The sequence below is a fragment of the Syzygium oleosum genome, unplaced genomic scaffold, assembly GCF_021117445.2.
Source record: "Syzygium oleosum isolate NSW1041296 unplaced genomic scaffold, Sole_v2.1 Sole_v2.08, whole genome shotgun sequence".
NCBI classification, from domain to species: Eukaryota; Viridiplantae; Streptophyta; class Magnoliopsida; order Myrtales; family Myrtaceae; genus Syzygium; species Syzygium oleosum.
Window position 1 is genome coordinate 2,392,802 of NW_026607492.1, and position 10,918 is coordinate 2,403,719.

The 10,918-nt window shown below is 49.9% G+C and overlaps 3 protein-coding genes across 3 annotated transcripts; 2 read left to right on the plus strand and 1 right to left on the minus strand.

The window, feature by feature from the left end:
- The first annotated feature begins 2,325 nt into the window (after positions 1-2,325).
- LOC130138778 (uncharacterized) lies at positions 2,326-3,036 on the plus strand. Its single transcript, XM_056313875.1, has one exon. It carries the CDS (start codon positions 2,326-2,328, stop codon positions 3,034-3,036), a length of 711 nt encoding a protein of 236 aa, XP_056169850.1.
- Positions 3,037-3,488: 452 nt separating this feature from the next.
- On the minus strand, positions 3,489-4,106 carry LOC130138779 (actin-binding protein wsp1-like). The gene has a single exon (XM_056313876.1). The coding sequence runs from the start codon at positions 4,104-4,106 to the stop codon at positions 3,489-3,491; it is 618 nt and encodes a 205-aa protein (XP_056169851.1).
- A 3,777-nt stretch (positions 4,107-7,883) lies between these two features.
- Positions 7,884-10,907, plus strand: LOC115688280 (homeobox-leucine zipper protein HAT5). The gene is made up of 4 exons (XM_030614065.2): positions 7,884-8,463; positions 8,927-9,060; positions 9,521-9,760; positions 10,343-10,907. The coding sequence occupies exons 1-4, from the start codon at positions 8,397-8,399 to the stop codon at positions 10,703-10,705; spliced, it is 804 nt and encodes a 267-aa protein (XP_030469925.1). The 5' UTR covers positions 7,884-8,396; the 3' UTR covers positions 10,706-10,907.
- The last annotated feature ends 11 nt before the right edge of the window (positions 10,908-10,918 follow it).

The following is a 10,918-nucleotide window of genomic DNA, read 5'->3' on the forward strand; positions in this document are numbered from 1 at the left end:
AGAGATTCGTCTATCAGACTAGTGTAAGGCACTTTCATGAATCAGCCGTATCTTCAGAAATACGAACGTGAATGAATTAGCGCACGGCACGCCCATGAGCCGGGCGTGTCTTTAGGAAATACGGACGCAAATATGGACGTGTTTATCGAAGATTCACGGGGCACGATAAGTAAAATGTGCTGCGAAAAAAAGATGTGTTTCGGTGCGTGCGTGAGTGGTTGTATAGCCAACACTGTGATTTACAAATAGGATGGTCCTTAGAAATTCTCAATTTACTAACTTTTATAAATGTAATCTGTAATTGGTAAAAGTTCATTACCTATGGAATCGTGAAAACAGATGATTTCGCTCTCTTCAGAAGTTTCCCTCCGATCGATTGATGCACGACCCACGAATAAAAAAAACATCAGAAGACTTGAAAGCATTGGCCAATTTACATTATCCAATAAATTAAATATTATTTTGGATAGCCTCTTTTTTTTTTTTATGTTAGTTCTTTAATTCAAGTCTCCTCCAATAGACAGAGACACAATCGGATATAATAAAAAAAAAAGGGCAAGAAAAATCCAATGTCTCAAAACCAAATTTCTCAGTCTCTAATTTATTTTATGAAAATCAGAAAATTAATTACGTTCTAATCTGGATTCAGTTTTCGCTTAATTTCTCACCTCCCCCTCTCCCCCGAGATACTCCTCTGCTCATATGAAAATTAGGGTGTGAATGGTAATCATTCCGCTCCGGAAATCAATTGCTGAAATTGATTTAAGTTTTGTCGGAAATTGATTTACGGAGGAATCATTTGGTAAAACATGAGTAATTCGCTCGGAAATTGATTTCGGAAGCAATCTGTTTTGATTTGTTGATTTTTTGCAACTAAAAAAATTTAAATTTTACTCAAAGTGGGTGGCGCATGTATTATAAGCCAATTCAGTAAAGTTTTGAAATTTTTAATTTTTTTAATTTTTTGGGCACCTAAAAAATTTAAATTTATTCAAAGTGGGTGGCTGCACGCATTCTAAGCCATTTTGTGAAGTTTTGAATTTTTTTTTTTTTTTTTTTTAGCACCTCAAAAATTTAAATTTTCTTTGAAGTGGGTGGCTACAGATATTCTAGCCATTTACGTGAAGTTTTGAAATTTTTATTATTTTTTATTTTTTGGGCATCTCAAAAATTTAAATTTCACTCAAAGTGGGTGGCACGGGTATTTTAAGCCATTTTGTGAAGTTTTGAAAATTTTTATTTTTATTATTTTTTTTTTTTTTGGGCATCTAAAAAATTTAAATTTCATTTCAAGTAGGTGGCGGGTATTTTAAGCCATTTTGTGAAGTTTTGAAATATTTGATTTTTGGGGCACCTCAAAAATTTAAATTTCACTCAAAGTGGGTGGCGCGTGTGTGTTTTAAGCTATTACGTGAATTTTGAAATTTTTGATTTTTTTGATTTTTTTTAAAAAAAATTCACCAAATTTCATATTTTCCCGAAATCTGACTTTTTTTATTTTTTGGAAATTTTTATGAATTTTTCTAGAATTTTTCAATTTTTATGCATTTTCTGAAAAAAAAATTTTGTGAGAAAATAGGGAGAATGCATTCCGGAATCAAGAAGCTACAAAAAGTAGCTTCTCTTTTTCTTGCCAAAAACTCATTCCGGAATAAAAAATGCATTCTTGAATCAAGAATGCATTCTGGAATCAAGTATTTTTAACAAACGCGTTTTTATTCCAGAATGCAAAAATCGCTCCAGAATGCATTCCGGAAATTTTTTAACAAACGCCATTCTGTTCCAGAATGCATTCCATGCGCACCCTTATTGGCCGCAACCGGATCATAAGAGCTCAAATGGACCTCGTGTGGGACCCACAAAATTCGACAAATCGCATCCACCGTTCTAATATTCTCGTGATCTTGCCTGCCGTCAACTATCGAACAGCTCTTCCTAGGCATAATCATGCCCAAGTGTGACCTTAAAGGGGGAAGATAATGGTTACCAAAGTAAGTACCAAAGCAAAGCCTCAAATCTATTTTGGAAGCATTGCTTCTTGGTAGTTGATTCCACAGCTTCAATTGCTCAAGTGGCTTTGTTGTTGTGATATTGCATCATGTAAAATAGAAAATGAGTGATTGAGGCTGCAAATGATAATCATTCTGTTTCATAAATTAATTTATGGCCAGAAATTGATTTTTCTATTTCTGTTCCTAGACGAATTTCTGAGCAAAAAAATACGTTTGATAACGATACAAAATTTATGTTCACGAAACAAAAATTTATTTGATAACGGCACAAAATTCCAACCTTTCAAGTGGCCGGCGAGTAGATGATGGGCAAATGGCAAGTGGCGGATGGTGGCAGCGAACGGCGGGCGGTAGACGGCGGGGGAAGGTGGCAATGGACAGCGACGCAGCCAGTGCGGAGGATGACGGCTGGAGGCGGCTAGCAATGGGAGGAGGGCGGCGGAGGGAGGAGGGCGGCCGACAATGGGAGACAGTGGTCGGTGGACGTTGGCAGGAGGAGGGTAGCGGAGGGCGGCCGGCGGCAAGAGCGGTGGCTGATGGACAGCGAGCGGCGGCGAGAGGAGGCGGCCGACAATGGGAGACGGCGGCTGATGGACAACGGCAAGAGGCGAGCGGCAGCAGGAGGAGGGCGGCCGGCGGCAAGAGCGGTGACCGATGGACAGCGGGCGGTGAGTGGCGGCCGGCGGTGTGCGGCGACGGGAGGAGGGCGGCCGGCGGCAAGAGCGGTGGCCGATGGACAGCGAGCGGCGAGGGAGGAGGGCGGCCGGCACCAGAGACGGCGGCCGATGGACGATGGGGAGAGGCGAGCGGCGGCGGGAGGAGGCGGCCGGCAGTAAGAGCGGTGGTCGATGGGCGGCGGGCGGTGAGTGGCGGCTGGGCAGTGGGCGGCCGGCCGGAGGCAAGAGCAGCGGCCGATGGACAGCGGGCGGTGAGTAGCGACCGCGGTGGCGGCGGCGAGAGCAGCACGGCGAGAGGAGGGCGGCCAGCCAGAAGAGCGTTGGCCGATGGGCTACCAGGGCGGTGAAAGCGGCCGACAGGTGGGCGGTAGCGAGAGGAAGGCGGCCGGCGGCAAGAGCGTTGGCGGATGGAGCGGGCGGTGAGTGGCGGCCGGTGGTGGAAACGCGGCAGCGAGAGGAGGCGGCCGCGGCAAGAAGCGTTAGCCGATGGACTGCGGGCGGTGAGTGCCCACCGGCGGTGGCGCGGCGAAGCGAGCGGCGGAGGAGGAGGTGGCCGCGGCAAGAGCGTTGGCCGATGGGCAGCGAGGCGGTGAGTAGCGGCCGGCGGTGGGCGGCGGCGAGAGGAGGGCGGCCGGGAGAGCAAGAGCGTTGGCCGATGGACGGCGGGCGGTGAGTGGCGGCCGGGGTGGGCGGCGCAGAGGAGGGCGGCCGGGGAGCAAGAGCGTTGGCCGATGGACGGCGGGCGGTGAGTGGCGGCCGGGGGTGGCGGCGAGAAGGAGGGCGGCCGGAGGCAAGAGCGTTAGCCGATGGACGGCGGGCGGTGAGTGGCGGCCCGAGGTGGCGGCGCAGCGAGGAAGGCGGCCGGCGGCAAGGGCGGTGGCCGATGGACGGCGGCGGTGAGTGGCGGCCGAGGTGAAGGCGGCGAGAGGAGGAGGCGGCCGGCGGCAGGGCGGTGGCCGATGGGCAGCGAGCGGTGAGTGGCGGCCGGGTGTGGGCGGCGGCGAGAGGAGGCGGCGGCAGTAAGGGCGGTGGCCGATGGACAGCGAGCGGTGAAGTGGCGGCCGGCGGTGGCGCGGCGAAGGAAGAGGCGGCCCGGCAAGAGCGATGGCCGATGGGCAGCGAGCGGTGAGTGGCGGCCGGCGGTGGCGGCAGCGAGAAGAGAAGCGGCCGCGGCAAGAGGCGGTGGCCGATGGGCAGCGAGCGGTGAGTGGCGGCCGGCCGTGGGCAGCAGCGAGAAGAGAAGCGGCCGCGTAGCAAGGCGGTGGCGATGGACCGAGCGGTGAGTGGCGGCCGGCGGTGGCGGAGGAGAAGGAGGCGGCGGCAGCAAGAGCGGTGGCCGATGGACGGCGGCGAGCGGTGAGTGGCGGGCAGCGGTGGCGGGAGGAGGAGGCGGCCAGCAACGGGAGGCGGCGGCCATGGGCGGTGGCGAGGCGAGCGCGCGGGAGGAGGAAGCTGCCCGCAAGAAGAGCGTGGCCGAGAGTGGCGGTGAGTGGCGGTGGCCGTGGACGGCGGGCGGTGAGTGGCGGCCGGCGGTGGGGGGCGAGAGGAAGGGCGGCCGGCGGCAAGAAGCGGTGGCGGTGGCGAGCGCGGAGCGGTGAGTGGCGGCCGGCGGTGGGCGGCAGCGAGAGGGAGGCGGCGGCCAGAAGCGCAGTGGCCGATGGACGCGAGCGGTGGCGGCGCAAGAGAGAGAGCGGCCGGCGGCAGCAAGGGCGGTGGCCGATGGACAGCGGGCGCGAGTGGCGCCGGCGGTGGCGGCGGCGAGAAGGAAGGGCCGGCCGGCGGCAAGAGCGGTGGCCGATGGACAGCGGCGGAGAGTGGCCGGCCGAGTGGTGGCCGGCGATGGGCGGCGGCGGGAGGAGGGCGGCCGGCGGCAAGAGCGGTGGCCGATGGACGGCAAGCGGTGAGTGGCGGCTGGCGGTGGGCGGCGGCGGGAGGAGGGCGGCCGACAACGGGAGACGGCAGTGGCGGTGTGTAGCGGCCGGGCGGCGGCGGCGGGAGGGAGAAGCCAGCCGGGCAAGAAGCGGTGACCGATGGATGGCGAGGGGAGTGGCGGCCGGCGGTGGGCGGCGGCGGGTGGTGAGTGGCGGCCGGCGGTGGGCGGCAGCGGGAGGAGGGCGGCCGGCCGCAAGAGCGGTAACCGATGGATGGCAGGCGGCGACGGGAAGAGGGCAGCCGACGGCAAGAGCGGTGACCGATGGAGGGCGGTCGGCGGCAGGAGGAGGGCGCCCGGCGGTGGAAGTTGGTGCTCGGTGGATGGTGCGCAGCGGCCAGTGACGGGAGATGATGAATGGCAGGAGGTGGGCAGCGACGGGAGGAGGGCGGCCGACGTCGAGAGACTGTGGCCAGTGGAAGGCGAGCAACAGCTGACGCTGGGAGATGAGCGATGGTAGGAGGAGGGTGGCGAGAGGAGGGCGGCCGGAGACAGTGGCTAGCAGTGGAAGACGAGCTGCAGTAGGAGGAGGGCGACCAATTGATGGAGATGGTGGCCGGTGGACGGCGGCCCACGGCGGCGGGAGACGACGAATGGCGAGAGGCGGCGGGCGGCAAGTGGACGACGATGGGCGACCGGCTAGTAGCGAGGGCGGGAGATGAAAAGAATTTTAACTTCTCATTTCTATTCTAAATCTATTTCTTGAATAAAAATTTGTTCCAAAAAAAAAAATGAAATTGCGTTACCAAAAGGATTCCTATTCCAAACGTATTTCTGGAACAGAAATAGAGAAAGAGAATGGTTATCATTCGCAGCCTGATTCTCTGTACCTTCTTTTAACTATTGTGGACACTTTCAAACAAAGCCATGCTTTGGACCAAAAAAAAAAAAAAACAAAGCCATGCCATTTTGCACTATTGCTTGGTCAGCAGATTAAGACCCCCCACCATGTGAGGATTGTCGCAATGTGTACCTCTACCTTCTAGGGGTATTTGAATTTCATTAATAGCACCCGCCACCACCACCAACAACAAAATTAGACCTTTTCAAAGTGGAGTTTCATGTGGCAAACATGAGCATCTTTTGCCAAATTCTTTCTTTCCTCTGTGCATATATTGAATGATTGTCTTTTCCCAACAAATTCTATATTCGTGTCCCGAAGTTCAGATAACTAAAACAAAATGTAGAGACTGATTTATTCGAGATTCATAGATTGAGTTTTGCATATTGATATTACGGGAACTCGATCCGATAAACTGATTCGAGGAAAGAAGCGGGGCTATAAGGTCGAACCTGTGGAAGCGTGGCAAAGGGATCGAGCAGGAATAGACTCCACTTGTCCACACGATCGGGTTTGATATATTGAATGTTGTAATTTTAGTTGACTTCTCTTCTTAAACATGAATTGCATTAGCCAAATCATATAAGTTTGTGTGCCGGTGGGTGTATCTCGCTATTTCACCACCTAATACACCGATGGCCAAGTGACAATTGTTTTTATTGAGGTATGGAATTCGTTAAGAAAGTGAGAAAAGAAAATAAAAAATTCGAGAGCATGTGATCATACGTAGATATATACACATCTCGAAAGTTTGAATTTCTTTTTCGAAAAAATCAAACATTATTCGAATAAGTCACTATGGCCCCGTTTGGTTCAACTTTGGGAAGGGGCTTTCGGTCTTGAAAGCCCCTTCCCAAAATGCTGAACCGTTTGGTTCGGCTTTCCGAGTCTAGAAAGCCAAAAGCCAGCATTTGGAATGCCGTTGGAATGCCGAAAGCCCAAAGCTAGTCCGGACCAGCTTTGGGCTTCCAGCATTTCACAAATGCTGAAGCCTATTTTTCCTTTCCCAAATTGTCCTCACTCAAATTTCAATTTTCCGGTTTTGCCTTGTTACTGTTCATCTTCTTCACCTTGAGGGTGGCGGCAAGGAGTGGCCGTGAAGAAGCCCCGGCGACGAGAAGCGGATGCCAGCCGTGGACAGGCCCGTGAGGTCGCCTGACCCAGGAGCGGCGGCCACTTAGGGAATTCGGGCGACGGCCCGGGCGCCGTCGCCTAGAGTCGCGCGACCTCGGGTGGCGGCCGCTGAGGTCGCGGCCGCTTTGGGTCGCGCGACCTCGGGTGGGGCTTGCCCTTGGGTCGCGCGACTCCGGCCGCACGCCAGACCCGGCGGCGACGCCCTGGGCGGTCGCCCGACCGCAAGTGGCCGTCGCCTAGGTCGGGCAACCTCGCCCTCGGCCCTCGCCGCCACCTCGCCGCCACCCTCACGGTGATGAAGAAGATGAACAGTAATAGGGGCAAAATCGGAATATTAAGAATAAAATTGCCAAAGCCCTTTGCAAAAAAAAAATTTACCAAACACTACTTAGGCCAAAGTAGCTTCACAAATTTTTTTTTACCAAATATCACTTGCATTTTCCCAAGTGACTTTCACCTAAAGGTATTTGCATTCCCCCAAATTTCATTTGAAAAGCCGAACCAAACGGGCCCTATGTAGCTTTTAATCAATAGAATGTTGCGTGCTCCGTGCATGTGATGGCTCTTGAATCACTAAAAAGATAATTAAATTAAAAGTGGTAAAACTATAAGTAGAAAGTACAGCTTCAAGTGCACGACACCAAACTGAATAAACATATTAACTAAACACCAAATGGAGAAAGTCGTCATTAAATAAACATTAAAAACGACGTAATTCCACGTCACCTCACAAAAAATAATGAATTAAGAAAGTTAAAAGAAGAAGGGCATTTTGGGCATTTCGGGCTTTCCACCATTGATGAGACCCAACAAAAAGAGAGAAAAGGACCAATTTTTATTTTAGAGATAATGATACAAATAATCCCGAACTTTGACTCAATATATAATATAGTTCGTGAACTTTTAATTTATTCAATGTGATCCTTAAATTTTAACCGAACATGTAATATCGTCCCCGAACTTTTAATTTATTCTATGCGGTTTCTGAACTTTTGGTAAATCTTCAAATAGTCCCTAAAATATTCCTTTCGTTAATTTAAGCTCAAGGACAACATCAAATATTTTCATATAATCCGGAAACTAGTTTGGATATGTACCAAAAGTTCAAGAATCATATTGAACAAATTAAGAGTTCAGTAATAATATTACACATTAAGATAAAGTTTAGTGATCATATTGAACGAATTAAAAATTCAATATCACATTGCACGTCGACTAAAAGTTCGATTTCCCGCTTTTTTTTTTCCTTGCTATAAAGCCCACTCGCATCACCCCTTCCAAGTTTCAACTTTTAGCTACGTTCGCCCAACTCCCAACAACACTCCCGAACGCAACAAAAAGATTCCTTTTTTCCGCTCGCCGTCGTCCGAAACTCCGGTCGCCGGCGCCTCGGATCTCGCCGCTTCTTCAAGAAGCGAAGCGTTGAGCAGAGAGGCCGCTTCCATGGAGGCCTGCTGAATCTTCCGCCGGAGCTTCCGACCCAAGAAGAAGGAGCGAGAGGAGAAGAGGGGAGGGAGGCGCAGAGAGAAGGAGCTGGGTAGCGTCCTGGGGGGAAGTCGCGTGATGGGGTTTTGCATATGTCCGTTGGAGACGCCGGCGAGGTTGCTGTGGACGACCAGCTTCTTCCGCCACAAGCTCATGCTCTTCTAATTCGCAACCTCCCCGTGCATACAATAGTATAAGCTCGTTCTGCGTATATCTACGTACGTATTAAGTGTTCTTTCAGTGCCTCGCCGGAGTTCCGGTCGGGCCGCCGGCGGGTAGAGGTCGCCGGAGGAGATCCACTCGGGGCCGAGAAGGGTATGGAGGCGGGGCGTTTTCTGTTTGATTCCTCCGCGCTGCAGGGGAACATCATGTTCCTTGACAAAGGTTCTCTCTCTCTCTCTCTCTCTCTCTCTCTCTCGTGATTTTGCTGTTTGTTCTTGTGGGTCTTGACTATGATGAATTTTTTTTTGTTGTGTTGCTTTTCCTGATGCTTGATCTCGTCGTTTGGCATAAATAAGGAGGCGTTTTTCGCGTTGTATGAGACGAAATGATGAATTTTCATGCGGGTTTGTTTTTGAATTTGATTGTTTTAGTTCAATTGAAGAATTTTGGAACTCTTTTAGCCTCTCCTGGCTTGAGATGGTTCGATTTTGAAAGTTCTGAGCTTGGGAAAATTGTGTTCTTTAGTTGACCTTAAAAGCATCTATTCCAAATTACAAGATATGGGAACTCTACAAGTGAGAATTAATTGAGGGAAAGCTTCAATTGCAAATGGTTGCTCGAAGATCTGGGTTTGGGTGCTGATGAGTAGAAATTTCGTTTCTCTTCACTGTTTGTGGTGTTTCAGGATCAAGATCCAATATGGGCATGGAGGAATCCCCAAAGAGACGTCGGTTTTTCTGCTCGCCGGACGAACTTTTCGACGAGGAATATTACGATGACCAGATGCCGGAAAAGAAACGTCGCCTAACTCCTGAGCAGGTACGTGACAGATCAGGAATTCAAGATCAAACACAATATGCTTTGATCGGATGCGTATCTAGTTGTTCCATTCCCTTTGTATTCCCCTCATCCTATGGCATATTCAGATACTGCACTCTTTTAGTCCTGATCTAAATAGAGAATCATATTCCTTTCTTGAGTTTTCCGAATTGTGATCCGATAAGATAACGATGACTGACCTTTCATCATGGTTCGATGACCAAACATAGGAATCAATCTTAACTCAAATTAGGTAGTAAATACGAAGGGACCATATTATGGAGAAAGAATATGCATCATTTGGAAAGTGCCCATCTTCACCTAGATTTCCATCTCTTCTCAGCTATCATATCAAAGACCAAATTATTGTCTTTTTAAGGAAAAAGGGGAACAACCTTAGGATGGCACCTAATGCTAAATAGGCTGAGAACTTATGAAATATTTTTGGGCAAAATTAAAGGTGCTTCTGCTGGAGAAGAGCTTCGAGGAAGAGAACAAACTGGAACCGGAGCGGAAGACCCAGCTAGCTAAGAAGCTGGGGTTGCAGCCGAGGCAGGTGGCTGTGTGGTTCCAGAATCGCCGGGCTCGGTGGAAGACGAAGCAACTGGAAAGGGATTATGATTACCTCAAATCTTCGTATGATTCCCTCCTTTCAGACTATGATTCCATTTTGAAGGAAAATGAGAAGCTCAAATTGGAGGTATGCCTTATCATGCCTTGTCTATTCTATGGTCATAACCTGGTCATGTACAAGAACAAATGAAATGAAGTGGACTTACCAGTAAATGTAGGCTTTATTCATTGAACTTGGGTGGAGACTTTTCATAGTTTTCTTTTTATTTTGGCCAGATGAAACTATTCACAGTTGACTTGGGTTCTAATGCACTTTTTCAAGTATTCTATGGTGAGATGCTTACATACACAGAAAGCATGTGCCCAACATAATCCTTGATTTAACTAAAGATTTCAGTCCGTTGGTCAACGAAAGTTGAGATGAAGATAGTGGCAGACATTTAGCCTCACATTTTAAGAGTAGATGGCCATGTCTCTGACCTCCATTTTCTATTATACAGCTATTATCGATCATGTACATATATGTGCTCTCACATCAGCATCTGCTACCCTTCCTACCTTATAAAGTCAAATAACGATTTTTCCTTCTTAATTTAGACTCTCATGACTTCGAACTATTCTCCTCCAATAATATAATTGACGATTCCAAAAGGGGACTAGGATTAATCTATTATCTCCGTGCATATTATTTACCTTTCTATATTGGCAGGTCCATTCCTTGACAGAAAAACTTCAGGGCAAGGAAGTCGGAGGAGCACCGATGACAGGCCCCTGCGAGCCAGCTCTGGTGGACGAGGCCGATGTACGGGACGTCCAATTCGGTGCGAAGGTGGAGGATAGGCTGAGTTCGAGGAGCGGGGGAAGCGCAGTGAGTGACGAGGAAGGTCCACAGCTTGTGGACAGTGGCGACTCGTACTTCTTGTGCGAAAATTACCCTGGATGCGTAGCCCAGTCGGAGGATGATGGGAGCGACGACGGCAGGAGTTACTTCTCGGGCGTGTTTGCTGCCGCAACTGAGCAGCCACATCACGAAGAAGAGGAGGAACCAATGGGCTGGTGGGTGTGGTCTTGAGATTGGTACTAGGAATGGTCGATCTCTCCTTGGTTCATGTGTGTGTCTTGTCATAAGAAAGTTTACCTATTTTCCTCCTTTCGCATATGATATCAAATAAATTGTAGTAGGGAATACTGAACATGGTGTTGCAGTCCGAATGGCCGTCTAATGAATAAGATTACAGGACCTGTGCGTTGTCCACTACGTCCGATGTTTTGTACTTCTCACCTA

What these genes read in the sequence shown, in the direction of transcription:
- LOC130138778 (XM_056313875.1), top strand. Translation starts at nt 2,326, where the DNA reads ATGGCAAGTGGCGGATGGTGGCAGCGAACGGCGGGCGGTAGACGGCGG.
- LOC130138779 (XM_056313876.1), bottom strand. Translation starts at nt 4,106, where the DNA reads ATGGCCGCCGCCTCCCGTTGCTGGCCGCCTCCTCCTCCCGCCACCGCT.
- LOC115688280 (XM_030614065.2), top strand. Translation starts at nt 8,397, where the DNA reads ATGGAGGCGGGGCGTTTTCTGTTTGATTCCTCCGCGCTGCAGGGGAAC. An exon ending in CATCATGTTCCTTGACAAAG is followed by an intron (nt 8,464 to 8,926) that starts GTTCTCTCTCTC and finishes GTGGTGTTTCAG; the next exon opens with GATCAAGATCCAATATGGGC. An exon ending in GTCGCCTAACTCCTGAGCAG is followed by an intron (nt 9,061 to 9,520) that starts GTACGTGACAGA and finishes GCAAAATTAAAG; the next exon opens with GTGCTTCTGCTGGAGAAGAG.